Below are 19112 nucleotides of genomic sequence, written 5' to 3'. Positions count from 1 at the left end.
CCTGCTTACGCACCATGGCTGCCTCGGCCCTGCTGGTCACTGATGCAGGGAAATTGGCACTGTCTCATCCAATGGTTCTTCACGCTTCACCATTTATTACTATTCTGAATAACATTCAAACACAGCACATGACGGCACAGTGATGTTCAGGCTATGAGGCCATCCTCTGCGCCACTCAGAACCAACCCTAAGTTCACCTGCTAGTCTGTTACAATCACTTTTGACATCGCTAAATCATTCTGTTGACTCTGTGCCCCACAACTGCATGGTGGCTATCCATGATTCCTCTAGCATGCGCTCTGATCTTTCTAGCACGAAATTCGGGGATCAGACAGTTTAAAACATGAACCATCTACAAAAATGTGATAGCCGCCTGTGGAGGATCAATAGGACTCAAGCCAGATGTGCACATGAGCGAGCTTTATTGGTCCTGTCCCTTATGCACCAAAGGAGAGAAGCCTCTCACTTCTCTCTCACATGAGTTCATATACCCCCACCATTCCCTGTTGTTCTCTTGTGTGTGCTAATCTCATGACTCCAGGTGCCAGGCATCTCAACCATCCTTGAAAATTCTTTCCTGCTAAGAACAGTTTGTTACTCCCTGTTGCTGCACCCTTACCCAGCAACAGCTAAGCAATAACTGCCATACTTCTCCTTTTTCATTAGCTGCACCATCATTTCTCTATTCACCTTTCTTGCAGACTGGTCAAGACAAGGGCAATGGTCACATAAATGTCACATCTTTCTTACTTCCTTTTTTAAGCAAACATTAAGCATTTTCTTTCACACCACCTTCAAGCATGGTTATTCTGTTATTCTGGGCTCTCTGCCCAACCTCATTTTGGAGGCTTACTCTCTCCCTTACAGTTCTGCTCAAGCAGCTGAACTGATGGCTTTGACCAGAGCCTGTTATCTATTCCATATACACTGATTCCCATTATGTGTTTGCGGTTGCTCATGACTTGGGTAAATTTTGGCACTCCAGGGGGTTCTGCACCTTGGACGGTAAGCCGATTTCTAATTCAGGACTAGTGTCTGCACTTTTGTCTGCATGTACACTACCATCTCGGCTGGCTATCATAAAGTTCAAGGGTCATGACACAACCTCTGAATCTGACACGGCCACTGGCAATGCCTTAGCAGATGAGGCTGCACGTTGGGAAGCTGTTAATGCCCTCTCATGCCCGTACACTGTATTGTTGATGTGTGAAGCTGTCTCCATGTTTTCTCATTGCTTGGTGCCGACTGATATTGATCTGCATTTCTTACAAACTATTACAGACACTAGCATTAGTAAACGGTATTACCCCAAATTCAGAAATATGACCTTAGCAATATTACCTGTGACAGGTACCACCTGCCTATGTTCTGCAGGTTTACCATTTTTAGGCCACATGCCATGTAAAAATAGGGTATGGGCATTAGGCGTGGGGCTGAGAAGGTGCACAATAAATAATATAACAGGCACACCATCTCTTTACCCTGCAGTCCTGGGCACTGGAGCCCTAGATCTCCCCTTGGAAAAAGAGGGGGGCGTCTGCAAGACCATTAATGAAACATGTTGCTTTGACATCTAGTTACCTAGTTACTATAACAACATTGCTGACATCATTTCACACATGAAGGCTGTAATTGCTGAGCCTCCACCTGCTAATGATTCTTGGTTCAGTTGACTGACAGGCTTTGTCAGCCCTTGGGGTTCTTGGCTCATAAACATATGTTCGCCCATAATCTTGATTATTGTGTTGATTCTTGTTTGTGGCCCCTGTTTATTGTCACTGTTGTCTTCTTTCATAACTCGCATCTCTACCTCTGTGATGAATCATGCTAACGTTGCCTTGGTGCCTGCATATGAGAAAGGTCTATATACTGATGTATATGAGTCCTGTTGGAATGAAAGGGTGGAATGTTAGACACTGAAATCTTTCTGTCTTCAGCCACCCAACGCAAGGTCTCTGCTTATCAGCCATGACATGACTGCTTGACCACGAGCTGGTTGCCCGTGTTCATCCACTCTCTCTGTCCCTGTCTCTCTCTGTGCACAGGAGTGGCTCATGGCTCGCACGGGAACGGCTCGTGGCTTGGTCATGCAGAGAACATCTAATCTTTACTAACATTTTTACACAGACCCTTAGAACATGCCTTACTTTTCCCCCCCGTCATCCTATGAATTTAGATAGTAGATATAGGACACATATATACTCTGCTTTCCTCAATAAAGTGGAACTCTCTTGATTCAGTACCATGGTGTTAGTGTCTCTTGACTTCCTGGATCTGGCTACAGAGGATGGAGAGCAAAGGGTAACTTAGAGGAGACTGAACCTGAAGTACTGGTCACTTTGAACCAGTTTCTAACAGGAAGAACACTGCTGTTGTTTTGGACTGTTCCACAGTGTCCTTAGAAAGACTGTCATGTCTGTAGGTACTGACACAAACATTTTCAAACTACATCACACCAGCAAGTATCCCATGAGCATTCCACCACAAGGTGTTATCGGTTTCATTCAGTGCTGAGGTGGGCACAGCCATCACAAACATGTAACACAGAAGAGTGGCTTTCTAGATAAACTGTTGTTGGTTGACATTATTAGAAGACCATGATTTTGGTATTAAAGTGTGTGTGTGCTGAAGTGAAGATCCCCGCATTCCAAAAAGGACATTATCGGATGAATTCTAAGGATAAGGTGAGAGAAATAACACCTCACGATTTATGCTGAAAGCCCAAAATATGCATAACAAATACAAAATCCCATATGAAATAATTCCCATCAATGTCATTCTTCCTTGTGATGGGGAGAACATGACATTCTACACATTAGCATGTGTCCACGTGTTATATATAAAAATTGTTTCAAAATAAAAACTGCTGTCCTAACCTCAATTGTAAATTTAGTACATGCTATTTTTGTTTGGAGAACCTTTCCTCTGAACAATAAACATATTAGGCAAAACCATATTTATTTTTAGGTTTTTAGTGAAAATACTATAAGAAAAGAAAATTCCAAAACACACGCAAATGTGAATTTTTTATTTTATTTTATTTTTTAAAAGTAGTGCACAAAGGTAGTTTAGGTTAAATAAGGCACCTGTTTCCATGTTTTGACTTAAAATGTGTATTATAGAAAATTCAAAATCTTTTCAAAGATCCATTACCGCCTGGTATTGTAACGCGGGAGGGGGTGGAGAGCGAACACACGTGCGAAGTGCCGACGCCATAACGAACCAAACTGATTGAATAGTATAAATAAGATTAATAATCGACACGGACTAACAACACAAAATAGAATGAAGAACAAACAGACTAACAGAAGAATAATATGATAACAGGTTCAGGGCGAGAAATGGGTAACAAGGAAACATTAAGGAAAGACTAACGGAGAACAACAATAATAAAACATAACGGGGAGCATAAAAACAGACAAACGGGAACAACACAGAACCGGGCTACATAAGATGAACAAACAATATTGACGACGAAGATACAGAACTAAACAAGGAAAGAAACATGCAGCAAGGGTAACAAAACATAGAACAAACGAGATCGAACTAGAAACACATTGATGGAGATTAAACGAGAACTGACCAGAAACCATGAAAGTCAGCCAAAGACAAAGACCAACAAAATACGTAGGAACGTTTTTTTTTTTTTAATAACACTTCAATCAGGAACAAACTAGGAACAACTGGCGTGAAAAGGGAGGAGACAGGGAACCATGGAGACGAATGAAAACCCGGAAGTGATTTGGTTGCCATAACAACGGGGAATGCTCAGGTCTGCGGACGTGACAGGTATAATATATTTTACATTTACAAACCCACATGGTATTTTACTTCTGATTGGTATCGGACATTTGTGTCAATCTTTTAATGGAAAATTACATTGCATTTGTGTTACAAGAACACAGAGCAGACAGGTTCTCTTATTTCTCTGCTCCGTGTGGATTTCTAGAATAATCTAGTATAATCTGCTAATCTGTTTTCTGTAGTGGGAGGGGTGGGGGAGAACACTCTGTTGTGGGGCAAATAAAACAGCAGGTAGCAAAACAACCCCTTTTTAGGAGTTGATTGGCTAGTTTGTGAAAGCCAAGAGTAGTACAAGAAGCGCAGTGGAAAAGAGGATGCTGCCTCTCCTGTAAGGCATCCTTACAGATGCCTTGTGTTTGTGTGTAACTGAGATGCCCTCAGGCTGAGACAAACAATAAATTAGATTTGCTTTTGCTTTAGCCATTGGTGTTTGGCTCATCATTAATATAGGATTGGAGATTTCCACGACAGTCTCTCAGGACCTTCTTAAACCATTTCCTTGCAGCAGGTGTGTTATGTGATCCTGTGGCAGTAGAACAAGTGAAGTGGTGGGCAACAAGTTCTGGAAGGGTCAATCTTCCTGAAAACTTGCTGCCCTTTCTCTGGACACATCAGAACTCTAGGTTTGGTTGCGTACACAACACAGCACAGTCTTTTAGTGTCCAAACTACAAAATCACAGTATTTTCGCTCAGTTAAAAAGATTAGGGTCTGCACCTGCATGTAGTATCTTTGACCTTTATTAGTTCTAATTACTCATTACCTCTCTCATGGCAGAAGTCAGTGTCTTCATTGGTGCATGCCTTCTGGATGGTATAATGTTGTATTTTGCTGGACAGTGGATTTTAAGCCAACCTCTCCTACAGGAGATACAACTGACCAGGGCCTTCAGACAATGCACCAGTTTGCAGGAAGTCAGGAATGGTCATAAACCCACATGCTGAAACATCTTGTCTGTAGTGTTGTTGATTTGTTATGTTGCTATATGCTCTTCTTGCTTTTTCCTTGTACTGTATCCTCCAAGTAACATTAGCTGTCTGACATATGCAGTCTTTGGGATAGCACATGCATGTCAATTCCTTGTAGGAAGATCTGTGTAAGAACAGACAATTTGGGAATACCAGCACAGCTTACAGTATGATACATTTCATGCTTTAATGGAAAATGTGACGCTCAGAGGCTTAAGCAGGATGTGGGGAGGAGGCACGTTGAAACAGACGTTTATTAACATAGAACACCTAGGCGTAGGACACATGCTATTTTTCAAATACAGACAACTCACCAATAAGACACGGGACTTATATACGCATGACAATTACACACAACAAGCATCAGGTGAACGACACGAGAGGGCATGACGATACAAACACACACCTACACACGGAGATCTTTGGGGGGGGAGGGGCAATACCGTGACAGAGCCCCCCCACCAAGGGCGCAACTCCCGGCGCACCAGCCTATCGGGCTGCGGTCCTGAGACCAACGCCAAACAGTGATATAAAAGGGCCAGATAACCCACCACGGGCCAGCGCGAGCAGGACAGCAGGGGAAGGACAGGGATCAGAACGATGACAGACACAGGGACGCACACACTAACGGGGATGGGCACAGACACAAAGGGGGACAAAGTGACCGGTACATTCAGCATAACAGGGACAGGCACATGAACAACACCACACGTTAAATAGTCCAGGGAAGGGAGAAGGCACCCCAGCCAGTCCACAAGTCATCGGCTGGTTCGGAGACTGACCAGCCTGGGGGGGACTGTCTTTCGCCATCTTGGGTAGCGACGGCTGTCCTGATTTTGGTGCATGTGCGTTGGGAACTGCACCAGCTGTGTTGCCTGGTTCCAGTGCAGGCAATGGTGTCGCTGCCTTTTTGCCTCCACGAGGCTTAGGCATAGGCGCATGTGCTCTGGGGCCTTTCACTTTAGGGAGAGGAGTGTCCTCCTCTGACGATACCTCCCTGCTAGCCACCCAGGGCAGGCTGCTTGCTCTGAGGCAGCGTACTCTGGGCAGAGCCTTAGGTGGCGCCTTGGGTACTGAGAGCTCATCGTTCCCAGAGCCTTTAGCGTCACTGTGGGAGGGAACATCCCTATGAGGGTCCTCTTCCACCTTCATTGGAATGTTCCCCTCTCGAACGGACCCCATGTCTGACTGCAGGCTAACATCGCTACACTCCCCTTTCTCTTCATAACCAGCGTAGCGCCTATAGTCTTCCAGGTAGGGGCTGTAGCACCCAGCGGAGTCCACGTACGAGTGCCATTTCTCATAATCCGGCTGGTCTCTGCAGGACTCCGCAGAGTCCGACCCCTGACCATATATAGGGCCCCCCCCCCAAAATCGTCAAACGGGTTCCTACCTCATTGAAGATCCATGAAGCAAGGCCTGATGAGTGAAGGTCTTTCCGTGAGATAGTTGAAGTCCACACAGTCTGACTCCGAGGACTGGAAATCGTTATACCAGTCCTTTGTTTCTGCCACTGGACCACGCTCACCTCTTGTGGGCGTCAGGAGGGTGCCCAAGAGCACGGGGGGCTTCCCTGTGTGGGCTGTGGAAGGGTGTTTACTTCCTTTATTTCCCTTCCTTTTGCCTTTCCCAAGGATCCTTGGTCGGTTGGTGTTTCTGTGACGCTCGGAGGCTTAAGCAGGACGCGGGGATGAGGCACATTGAAACAGACGTTTATTAACATAGGACACATGCTATTTTTCAAACACCGTCAACTCACCAAAAAGACACGAGACTTATATATGCATGACAATTACACACAACAAGCACCAAGTGAACGACACTGTCCTAGTTTCCTTCATTAACGTGAGGCTACAAGGGAGACGTCATTGTTGTCTACTTCTTTGTATACTGAGACTCTGTGGACTAGGTGGTAGGTGCTAGTAAGGGATTTTGTTCTGCTGATAGTGATACCAGGGATTTAGGGGGTCTCCTCAATGCTGAGTGTAGAGGTGACTCTGGTTCTAGTGGAGCAGATATGGATGGGTAGTTGCTGAAACTGCATATAAAAGTAAATCATCAGTGTCTGGACCTTCCTGTTCTGTTAAGGATGAGTACAGGCATGAAAGCATTACCTACAGTACAATTACTGTACAGTTAACAACCTGAACTGGTCAATACTCAACATATGTTAATTTGGGTCACTAACCTTTTCTGCTAATTTGTGTAACATAGTGCCTGTTGAGTACAGTTATTAGGGTGCTTAGATTTTGTTTTACACACATCCTCCCATGTTTCAGCATAACCTTCAGAGAATGCATATAGGCTTGGCTGGCAGAAATCTCTTTATAGAATCTCTATTAAAATTACCAACATTATTACAGAATTACATACAAGTAATAGAATAAAAATAAAAATAACATTTGTTTACCTGCTTTACAATCTCGTCCCTGCGATGGATAATCGGATCCTTTAACAATCGTCAGATCTTTATACATTTTACTTTATGTAGTCTTCTCTTGATTATATGTCTTGCTGCATGTTTCTTAAAGTGCTTAGCTCTAGACTCACCTACCATAATAATATTACTTGTTTACACCAGATGTAAAATACAAAATTGAGCCACTTTGCATAGGTTCACAGAATATTGAGTACACACAGGGCCATATATGAAATTCTCCATTTCAGCTAACTGCATGTCAGATAAACTCCTGCTTGTTTTGATTGAGAAATTAAACAGAATGTAGTGTACAGCTGAAAACACACACCTGCAATTGTACCTTGAGCTGCAGCCAGTATAAATTCATTCTAAACATCAGTCACACTAATAACATAGCAACAGCCCAAATTTGTCTGCTAAGAAATATTACAAGATAGATAGCCCCATAGATTTTTACATATTTGTATAAGAGCTGACTTTTCCTAGTAAAAGTGCATTCTCTTCTCATGCCTAGAAAAGATGTGCATCTGTACCTGAACCATCATGTAACAACTTCCTCCTCTTGTGAGTAGATCAAGTGATATGCAGTGAGAGGTTAAAGTACATGAAAACTTCACCAAAAGCAAGTGAGAAGCAGAAAGTCACAGTTTACAAAAGGCTCATTTTCAAAATTTCAATGACAAAGCCTTTTTGAGTGATGCAAGAATAGTAATATTCACATTGATGAAATCCGGGATCTTGAATGAACAAGATTATTGTAGCAAACTGTTGATAAAATGACACAGCTTTTATTGCACACTACATATCAGTCCCTTGGTTTTAAGATGAGACTGCTTAAGGCAAGAAAAAAAAACCTAGTTTCCTGCCACTTAAAGCCCACTAGTATACATCTCTTATGAGAAAAGCATTTATTCAAATCCTCTACATTTCTGGAGGTCATTTAATTGTTAAAAGAATTAGACCTTCATCTCTATTACTCCTCATGTCATACTTGATGACTGTTTTAAGTATATGACCAGGAGATCTGCTTAATTTAAAAAAATAATTAAAAAAAAACATTTTGCAGGTGGTTGTCAGTTATTGTTGCACTTGGCTGCATTACAAAAAGCTCTTCATCAGAGTGCTCTAAACTGTACCTTGCTGATACAGCCTTTAGTCTCAGGGGTAGCTTTTACCTCACTTAAAAAGAAGGAAGTCCTCCCTAGCAGGGGAATAGGGTCCACCAAAGCATTTCAGGTTGGCCCAAGCCTAGTAAGGGAGTTGTCTGGATGGCCAACCCACAATGGCCACAGCCTGGAATCATGTTGCTTTACTTCCACAGAAGTTGAGATGTCCCATCCCTACAAGGCTCCTAGAAGGCACTTAGGGGAATCATCTGGTGTTCAAGACAATGGCATACCATAGGCGAATCATAATTTCAGAAGTTTATTTTAAAAGGTTTATATGTGACATGAACAGAAGTGGACAAATTCTTCCACTCATTTACAAACTGATTCATCAAGGGGTACATATGATTGCACAGTAATGCTAGGTGATCTGTGTTTTTCTCCAAAGGTGCTGAGGCACTAAGCAAAGCATTACGGCTCAAAAAAATACAACAGATCTACTGACTATCAATGTGCTGTGAACCTTCTGCCACAGACTGATGTTACAGTCATGACTAGAAAAGAGTTTCGTTTGGACTGAAAATGTAAGAAAATAAGCAAAAACATTCAAATATTAAAAATATGAAAACATTGTAAGATGTAGACCCATCTAACCTTAGTAAGTCTGTCTCAGTCAGCCAAATGAGTGTCCTTGTCATTAAGAACCCTGAGCATGTGAAAACAGAGAGCCAACAGGGCAGTTCCCAGCAGATCTCCCAGAGCTGTGAGATATGGGATAGAAACGCTATCTGGATCTCGGCCATATCGCCACAAGCAATGAACCATCCAATCAGCAATGCACAGCAGCAGAAAAACCTGAGGGCAAAAATACAGATTAGGAGGAAGTTTATTACTCATCAAAATGAGACAATAGATATTATCACATAGAAAAGATAATGATTTAGATTTGTGTATGACTATGTATGTGACAAATAAACCAAACTTGAAACTTGATTTAACAAATCCAAGCTCTTTTCTAACCTGAGTAAAAGCTGCTGCTAAGTAGAGAGTGAAGAAGACTGCTGTAGGGCTGGTGTGGCCACCATGCATTAGATAAATGATGCAGAAAAATATCACATGGCCTGGGATGGCCAGTAGAATCAGCACTTGAGCAGTTCTGCTGTTGTAACCTGTAAACAAACAAGGCTCCTCATGTCTCACATATAGTAAAATCTCTTCTTATCATAACATTGCAGATGCTGGTCATGTGTTGTGCTCAGATGCATTGCTAACGGCTCTATGCAATGGCTCTATTAATCTTTTATTTTGTAATTAGTAAAAAATTTAAATAACTTATGCAACAATGCCCCCCTCACCTTTGTCAATCCCCCAGGTGGTTGTGTTGGCCACGTGGCCTTTGTTTTGTTTTAGTTGTCATTCGCTTCCACATGTTTTAGATTCCGTGCCATGTATTTCTGTGTTGTACTTTCATTTTCATTAAAACCATTTAAGTCTGTTTAACTCATGTTTGCTTTCCTCTCAAGTGCATCCTTGATAGACTGTGACATTTTAATATTTTCTGAAAATATGCATCTCTCACTGATGTACAAGCAATGCGAAGATAAGTAAACACCCATATCTAAAGTTTCTTTAAAATTTCCATACGATCATGTCTTTAATAAAAAAAAAAATCATATACATATTAATCATTATAAACTTCTTACAGTATTTTCTTTTACATTATTTTGGATCTTTTCATGTATATTAATGTACTAAAAATGAATAATGAATAACAGAATGGTAGATCTACATGCTTAGATTGACCTATCAAAGTTTTACATATGGGAAAAACTGCTGAAATTGTTTAAATGTGTGATATGACATCAAGTTTTCTTTTCATACATACTGTGCTGGAGCCATAATCGCAAGATTCAAATACTGAACTTAATTTCAAACCTTATTATTATGGGGACTCAACATTGGGATTGGGTTTGGTAAAGGAATATGGACAAAATACATAATGAGTTAAATAATTACCAAAATTATTAATACCATTACCCCTATTTTGATATAAGTGAGTCCTAAATATGACATTAGCATTTGTGGACCTATGCAAGTTCATACATTATTTAAACACAACAGGAATTCTAAATGTGTCATTACTAGACTTGGGGGAGCAGGTGTAAATGCAACTGAAAATTCTTTATTTGTGAAAACCCTAGCATTTTTACACAAGCATTATGAACTATGATCCTCTGAGCACCAGGGCCCAACTCTGCCCATACAAAAACTTTTTAAAAACCTTCATAACAGTCAATTAATTGCATTACAAGTTATAATAGGCAAGTTATCATAAGCAGCTATCTTGTCAAGATATCAACAGAGACTCTTGTAATATAATCAGGCTTATCCATGTGTCTACTTTGTGCACTGTTGTAGATTGTCATGGAGTGTCATTTGTGACATTTTAACTATTCAAAAGGAAAATTACTTTACCAGACTCTTTACTATTTTAATTTATATTACCATATTTATCTAGGCAGCAAACGAGTATGTCAATGAATAAATGTTTAGAGCACTACAAGTTTGTAAAAGAAATTAGTCATATGAATGAAGAAGAGAAAATACCCTAGACTGATCTACTGTTACTGCTCTGAGTAAACTGGTCTCAACTTTTTCTTTTATTTCCTCTTGTTATTTGTGAAAATTCTGAGTGAATATTTTATAATCTATGTTTATGTATATATAACATGATATATAATATGAATGTGTTCTATGTCATGAAGTGAATGTATCACAGCATGGAATTACTAAAAGTAGCAAATAGATGGATGAGCTTTTCTGGAAAATATCATTTTCTGATCATTTTCTTTTCAGTAATTTATCGTGATACAGCTAGGCAGAAATCCTTACATCATTTGTATTCATGTTTGAATAGTCAAAAAAATGCAAAAATCTTAATATGCACATAGGGTCAGTACCAACTGATAATCTGTATTTTACTTAACCCCATGTACTAAAAATTGTATAGTAGCAACACTAAAAACAAGCATTACACATATTCAGAACATTTCTCATATATATATGGTAGCTGGTAAATATTTGGTTGCTTTAAATATTTGTAGACATTATGATGTTTTTACCTTTTCCACAAAAGGTGCGAGATGGACAGAAACAGCCGTTGGTATCTTCGGGTAGCTTCCCCAATAAACAGTGAAAATGTAGGTATGTGGCAATACGGCTGGATTGGATGGCCACCAGGTTACCGCCAACCCCTTTACATAAACAGATTCATAAATAGTGTGATATCCATGTTACATGTAAATGATCTATAATATGATAATGTAATTAAATTATTTTATAGCCTATGTCTCAAGCACAACACAGAAAACAGCTTATTCCAAAAAAGTGGCTTTATAAGACATCACTCTCCTAACATTTAACATGGTATCAAAATTCGAGATTTTACAGGGCCTTGAAAAAGTATTCATACCCCTTGAACTTTTCCATATTTTTTCATGTTACACCTACAAACTTAAATGTATTTTATTGGGATTTTATGTGATAAACTAACACAAAGTAGCAAGTAATTGTTAAGTGAAAAGAAAATGATACATGGTTTTCAAATTTTTTCATAAATAAAAATCTGGAAAGTGTGGCGTGCATTTGTATTCAGCCCCCTTTAGTCTGATTCCCCCTAAATAACATCCAGTGTGACCAATTGCCTTCAAAGGTCACCAAATTAGCAAATAGAGTCCACCTGTGTGTAATTTATTTTCAGTATAACTACAGCTGTTTTGTGAAGACCTCAAAGGTTTGTTAGAGAACATTAGTGATCAAACAGCATCATGAAAACAAAGGAACACACCAGACAGGTCAGGGATAAAGTTGTGGAGAAATGTAAAGCAGGGTTAGGCTATACAAAAATATCCCAAGCTATGAACATCTCACGGAGCACTGTTCAATCTATTATCCGGAAATGGAAGGAGTATGGCACAATTGCAGACCTACCAAGACATGGTTGTCCTCATAAACTGACAGCCCAAACAAGGAGAGCACTACTTAGAAAAGCAACCAAGAGGCCCATGGTCACTCTGGAGGAGCTGCAGAGATCCACAGCTCAGGTGGGGCAATCTGTCAACAGGACAACTATTAGCTGTGTACTCCACAAATCTGGCCTTTATGGAAGAGTGGCAAGAAGAAAGCCATTTTTAAAAGCAAGCCACAAGAAGTCTTGTTTGCAGTTTGCCACAAGCCATGTAGGCAGCACAGCAAACATTTGGAAGAAGGTGCTCTGGTCAGATGAGACCAAAGCTAAACGTTTTGGCCTAAATGCAAAACGCTATGTGTGGCGGAAAACTAGCACTGTACATCACCCTGAACACACCATCCCCACCTTTAAACATGTTTGTGGCAGCTGGTCAGAGTTGATGGGAAGATGGATGGAGCTAAATACAGGGCAATCCTTGAGGAAAGCCTGTTAGAGGCTGCAAAAGACTTGAGACTGGGGCGGAGGTTTACCTTCCAGCAGGACAATGACCCTAAACATACAGCCAGAGCTACAGTGGAATGGTTTAGATCAAAGCACATTCATGTGTTAGAATGGCCCAGTCAAAGTCCAGACCTAAATCCCATTGAGAATCTGTTGCAAGACTTGAAAATTGCTGTTCACAGACACTCTCCACCCAATCTGACTGAGCTTGAGCCATTTTGCAAAGAAGAATGGGCAACAATTTCAGCCTGTAGATGTGCAAAGCTGGTAGAGACATACACCAAAAGACTTGCAGCTGTAATTGCAGCGAAAGGTGGTCCCACAAAGTATTGAGTCAGGGGGGCTTAATACAAATGCATGCTACACTTTCCAGATTTTTATTTATTAAAAAACTTGAAAACCATGTATCATTTTCTTTTCACTTCACAATTACTTGCTACTTTGTGTTCGTTTATCACATAAAATCCCAATAAAATACATTTATGTTTGTAGGTGTAACATGAAAAAATGTGGAAAAGTTCAAGGGGTATGGATACTTTTTCAAGGCCCTGTATATAAATAAAGTTGAACTATAAAAGTTCATCTTATAGTAAACATCTGTATTTAGGGAACCAAATAGCCATCACAGTAGTTGTAATACATAGTTATAGTACATAGTTTCAAGGGATAATAAGTAATTGGATAATTGCCTGTTATTATTAGTCACTGCAAGGTCACCAGTTATTCATACTTTGTACATGCACATTGTGTGGATTAGGTTGATTGGGCATTTAAGGAGGGGACACCCTACCTACCAGATACCCTACCTTCTTGGCCAGACTGGGTGGAAGCAAGGATGACTGTTGTGTCATGCTCCCTAGCCCTAGTTCCCATGCTCCCAGCATTCACCTGTTGCCTGCTCTCCTGTCACTCAGTCTGGTCACGTCAATCATCACACCCTCATCAGATCTGCATCCCTAGATTGTTCTCACCTGTTTATCATACGTTCTGTCAACTTATACCCATCCATTTTCCTGTGTTCCATGTGAAGTATTGCCATGACATGTATGTGCGTACTGAGCGTTATCTCTGTCTGTCTTTCTGGTATTATGACTTGTTCTGTTTTTGGTTTATCATCCCTACCTGTTTTGGGGGGGGGGGGGGGGGTTTCATTTGATTTGTTGAAAAAAGTCAACTTCAATTATTTTGACACAAATCTAATTCCATACAAAGGGGCCTGAATTCTGAGAACATGAACTAGAAGAAACCTGCACACTCCTGGTCTATATCCAATGCTGCCCCCTGCTGTCCCTGCTGCCTATGTGTAGTCAATACAACCTACAACCTGAAAAGAGAAATATGATCTTCATGTCTGTCCTTGAGCTCACACTGCCCTACACAGGCAGGCTTTACCTAAATATAACAATCATATCAGATCAGAAGGAAGAATGAGAAAAGAAGCTTTCGTGGAGTTAAAATTAGATGATTTGTTGAAATTGTTTCAGTTTACTTGCCAAAGAGACTCTTGCAAAAGAGACACCTTTTGCTAAATGCATTATATACCACCTCATTTGAAACACAGTGGCATGGATATGTGTGGATGCTAGTGGAACAGGATCACCTGTCTTCATCGATGATGAGACTGCAGTAGCATCAGGATGAACTCTGAAGTAAGTGGTTCAAAATCACCTTAACTGCTCATATTCAGCCAAATACATAAGTGGTTGTTTATCTTGGAGCAGGACAAATTAAATAAATTACAGCATTTTCCAGGATCAAGAATTGTTCTTGATTAGTCAAGTCAATCACTTAGCCTGAATCTCATCAAGCATGCACTTCCGACTGAAAGACAAAAGACCCAAGAACAAGCTGAAACTGAAAAAGGCAGGATTTTGTGCCTGAGAGAACATCAACAGGGAATATAGCCACTGGAATGTGTTTGCTACCAAGTACTAAACATGAAAAGTGTATTCATGATTATGTTGATTTTTTTTTCAATTACTTGCAGTCCCCTCAAATGGGGGACTATGTTTTAAAAGGACTGTGATTTCTATATAGCTCACCCAGTATAGACATGAAAATACCTTTGAATTAAAGATGGCATTGTGCACCGAACTAACTACAAAATTGTGTCACTGTCTAGTTTCTTAAAGACTGTACTCTAGCCTTTTTTTAAAATCAGTTTTTTTAATCAAAACAAAAATAGCTACTTCCTTGTCAGAGAGGCAGTAGGTGAGTACTAATCCCATGTTTTCATTTTAGACTCCTATCCATAACAGTGTACTAAATAACAAAGCATTTTAACAACTGATGCCTTCACTGACCATTTATAACAGGTGTGTAAACTGCTATTCCCATTAGGTTTGGATTGGTTATGGTTTTGTCCAAAATGAGCCCACCCATGCTGTGGAAATACAAAGGAACAATGGATTCTACATTAATTTTGTGCATTAGCAGAAGTACAAGATACAAATGCTTCCATAATCTATGACAACTACAAGTACAAAGTGAATTGGCCCCATTACTATCCAGCTTTTTTATACAAAAGTGTAGCATCATGAAAAACTGATCTGTATTAATGCTCATTAAAATGTGTGTTATATAAGGATTAGCTGAAAGGATGCAGAAAATAAATGGTAAATGTTTAAAACATCAAAAGGTAATATTAGAGCCAGCCACTCACCTGCTGATAATCATGGCTGTGATTACGGGCTCCCAGCCACAATAGAGCAGTCTGTGGCTCTCGGGGTGACAGAATGAAATTATAACCCAGATTGGTGTCAAAAGCAAAAAGAGAGCACACACCATATAGATAATGTAGGGGCAGAGCTCTACAAAAAAATAAATAAGAGAAAAGTAATGAGAATCAACCCTCACCCCAAAAAATTATATATGTATATATTTCACACTGGCAGCAAAAAGTAGTTGGATAACCATCTCATTGGCCAAACCAAACATTTACTATGGATAAGAAAATCAATTTTTTCTTTTTCTCTCACCAGTGCAGTAAAAGAAGCCTTGACTGATGACTGCAAATAAACCCAGAGTGATGACATCCCCAAAACTGGCTGCAATCGGTGTTGCTATGTTATCTGGATTGATGCCTAACCTTTTAGAGCCAATAATCACACCTACCATAATGATACCTATGCAAAAGCAAATGACAGGTTAGTTGCCAGTATTCCAACACTACAGTCACTCAGCATATTACTTCATAAAAGGATGAAGTAATGCAACCACACTAAACATAGGTTTGCATGCACAGCATCACAAGCCCTGTGATATTTGGCTAAGACAAATCTCATGACTGTCTCTTGACCTTAGTGATTATTCAGTGCAAATACTCTATTCTTACCTTGCAATAAAGATGCTATGAAAGCTGTCACCACACTGCCACAGCACAACAGTGCTACATAATTCATGATAAGATTCTCATTTAAAATCCATCCAAGTATTGTGGCTACCAGTGCAGCAAGAAAACCCAGCACTGTGGCCTGAACCTAGGGGAACATAACAGTCATAAAGCAGAGGTAGGAGGAAAGAATGTATTCATCAAAGACCACACATTCATGAGATCATTATCTGAAAAGAGTAATGAAAAAGTTTATTCATTATGCTGACCTGCTTGAGAGCAAGGTTTCCGATTACCAATCTCCACTTCTCCCTTGAGGAGTTTATTTTGCCAACATTCACCTACAGTAAATATGTAGCTGTTTTAAACCAGTTGGGTCATGTTCCAGTCATTATGATGGGGAAGTTGTTAATTACATGAACACCATTTGGTAATATATTCTATTTTCAGAATACAAAATATATGCACACAATTAGACCGCACAGTATAACAATGTATAACCAACAATTTCATGTTGCTGCTCACTTCAAAAAGAATCTGTTAAGATTCTAGGCATTTAACCAATTAAATGGGATTTTTTAATTTAAATATGGGTGCTCTTTTCTTCGAAGCACAGTGTGAGGCTTCATATTGCAATCATGACCACAGAACAGACAGAACAGGAAGAATAAGATGTGGCAATACCAGTAACACTCTGAGACAACAGGAAATAATATTAGCATGTTCTGTAACGTAAATGTTACATTTAGAAAATAACAAAGAGAGAGAGAGAGAGAGATTTGTAAAGAAACCAGCAGAAAGGTTGTAAGTAGTCATGTGCTCACCGCTGTAGAGAGTCTTGATGCCAGTGTCATCTCCAGATTCCCTTTAAGGCCAAGTAATGGTGGCACCAAGATCATGATATCTGTTACTCTCTGAAACACCTCCCAGTGCTGCATTGTCAAAACAGAGATCTCACTCACTGCCATGTGAGCCAGAGTTTTCCTTTCTCCATTTTTCCTTTACTTACCTGTACAATGTCCAACAGCATTCCAGCCATTACTGTTCCAAAGCCAGCCAGAAGGAAAGGAACCAGGATCTGAAGCACCATAGTGCAGATTGATTCATTTGGCATGGTCTGAGCACAATTTGCCCACTGTTCCTCATTATGCTGTAGATCAGATGTTGCTGATGACAACAGATGGTTACTATGAAGCAAAGGGTCCAATTCTGTGTACTCCTTAATTTTTGTGCTGAGTCCTGAGAAGCTATCATGTCCCCCAACCCATACAGAAGGCATGATCTGTCTGATCTCAGCTGATGTTATCTCTTGCTGATTAGGGTCACCTGCGTCCATAGTCTTTGTAGAACCTTGGTAAATATTTATTCAAAGACTTAAAATGTATAAATGCTTAGTAAATATTTTATGTTAGAGATAATCTTTTGAAAGAAATAATCTTTTGCACATGCATATCTTTTCATCTCACCATGCTGTTATTTAATATCTATTTTGTTTTAACATTTATTTTTAAAAAATCTTTGAAATTTGTAAAAGCAGGAGGTGGACAAATATGCTCTATGAGCCTCCTGTGCTTTCTAATCTTTTTTGCATCTGTCAGCATCCATCCTAAAGGGGGGGAGGGGGGAGTCAGAGAGAAAGAGACAGGGAGAGATCAAGATCAAAGGGTAACACTGGAATTTTCAGACACTGCAGGTAAACAACTGATACTATGCTTGCAAAGCTTGTTATATCAGTAGTAGACCAATATCAACTCCTTTTACATTCGTTTCTTCAATTTGCATAGTATGCTTGTTCACTTCTTATACACAACTCAGTTTGTGGGGGAGCTTTTTCTAATACAGCTCCTAAAACTGTTTCAGAGAATATTGCGAATATAATATTCTATAGGTCTTTTTAAGTTCACATAATTTGTATTTTATTTTATAGTTCACAATTTAAAATTATTTAATTCATGTACTTTATTATAAACATATGAGGTTTAATCTTTCCTATGTAAAGCACTTTGAGATTTTTTACTCAAAATGAAAAGGATTACATAAATAATGAATATTACAGTTATTAAGATTATTACTTTTCATGTGCCTTCAAGAAGGGGCATACAATTAACTTGTTACAGAAGAAACCAGTAGTTCAAACAATTGATAAATAGATATTTATAATTGCAGGTAAAATAGATGTAGATAAGCCCCGCATGAGGTAAATAAATTATTAAATTATTTAACTACATCCTTTTACAAAATTTCTGATGCCACAATACAGTCCAGAGAAAGCAGAAATTCAGTGTACAAGAGTGTACAACATACAAAAGAGCACACTAGTCCAAAGCACCAAATATTTAGTTAATTTAGTTAATTAAGCCACATAAATTAGGAATGGAATGGAATGGAAATCATGAATCATTGAAATTTTAACAATATTTCAGCAAATTACTGCTTACCTGAAGGAAGGCCAACAACAATGACTCCTTAGACTACTTAGTCCTTCAACCTCATACTCAGTGTTGCCAGATTGGGTTGGTGGTTTCCAGTGGATGGTAATATCTACCCCAAACAAACAAACAAACTCCCCAAATATTATATTACTTATTAATACCTATTGCATCGCAGCATTTAGACCAAAATTAAGACAGTAATGAATACTGGTCGCAAGTAAAGTAGATCATGCGACAGAGAATTCATTATCCTAATGTTAGTTCTACGCAATTCCATGATAATTAATAATGGGCAGCTGCAATACCCCAAATAATAAGCTTTATGTAATTAGGTGTAACATGAGCGGTAAATTCTTGATATAATACTACCTTTATGTGTGCAGCACCCACCTTCTAAGTATTCGTACACTCGCCCAAACTGGCAACCTTGTTTATGGTACTACCCGCAGACAATTGGGCAGTGTATATTCACGCTGACCTCACCCTCATGGAGTCTGGCTTGATGGTCAATAGTTTGACTTCTGACTATAATAAAATTAAGCTATAGGACCTATTTAGTATAAGTTTTGTCATACATAAAAA

At 39.6% G+C, this 19112-nt stretch overlaps 1 protein-coding gene across 3 annotated transcripts; it reads right to left on the bottom strand.

Moving 5' to 3' along the window:
• Positions 1-6134: 6134 nt before the first annotated feature.
• slc41a2a (solute carrier family 41 member 2a) lies at positions 6135-18675 on the bottom strand. 3 transcript variants are annotated; one of them, XM_081712080.1, is made up of 11 exons: positions 18537-18675; positions 17108-17704; positions 16923-17030; positions 16368-16439; positions 16102-16246; positions 15746-15892; positions 15430-15577; positions 15071-15150; positions 11419-11550; positions 8951-9465; positions 6135-8565 (listed from the first exon to the last, which is right to left on the bottom strand). In XM_081712080.1, the coding sequence occupies exons 2-10, from the start codon at positions 17432-17434 to the stop codon at positions 8966-8968; spliced, it is 1659 nt and encodes a 552-aa protein (XP_081568206.1). In that variant the 5' UTR covers positions 17435-17704; positions 18537-18675; the 3' UTR covers positions 6135-8565; positions 8951-8965. The 3 variants fall into 3 exon arrangements, with proteins under 3 accessions (XP_081568206.1, XP_081568207.1, XP_081568205.1); XM_081712081.1 differs by having other exon boundaries at positions 6135-9151; positions 9317-9465; XM_081712079.1 differs by having other exon boundaries at positions 6135-9465; positions 17108-17448; positions 17565-17704.
• Between the last annotated feature and the right edge of the window lie 437 nt (positions 18676-19112).

This window comes from Electrophorus electricus, chromosome 4 (assembly GCF_041902795.1).
Source record: "Electrophorus electricus isolate QZ-2024a chromosome 4, ASM4190279v1, whole genome shotgun sequence".
NCBI lineage: Eukaryota > Metazoa > Chordata > Actinopteri > Gymnotiformes > Gymnotidae > Electrophorus > Electrophorus electricus.
The sequence above is the reverse complement of the archived record's forward strand: the minus strand, read 5'-3'. Positions and strand labels throughout refer to the sequence as shown.

Coding starts and splice junctions, on each gene's coding strand:
- slc41a2a (XM_081712080.1), bottom strand. CDS start 17,434: ATGGACGCAGGTGACCCTAATCAGCAAGAGATAACATCAGCTGAGATC. Junction 17,031..17,107: donor TGCTGTTGGACATTGTACAG/GTAAGTAAAGGA, acceptor TTGACAATGCAG/CACTGGGAGGTGTTTCAGAG. Junction 9,466..11,418: donor TCGCACCTTTTGTGGAAAAG/GTAAAAACATCA, acceptor GTTTGTTTACAG/GTTACAACAGCAGAACTGCT.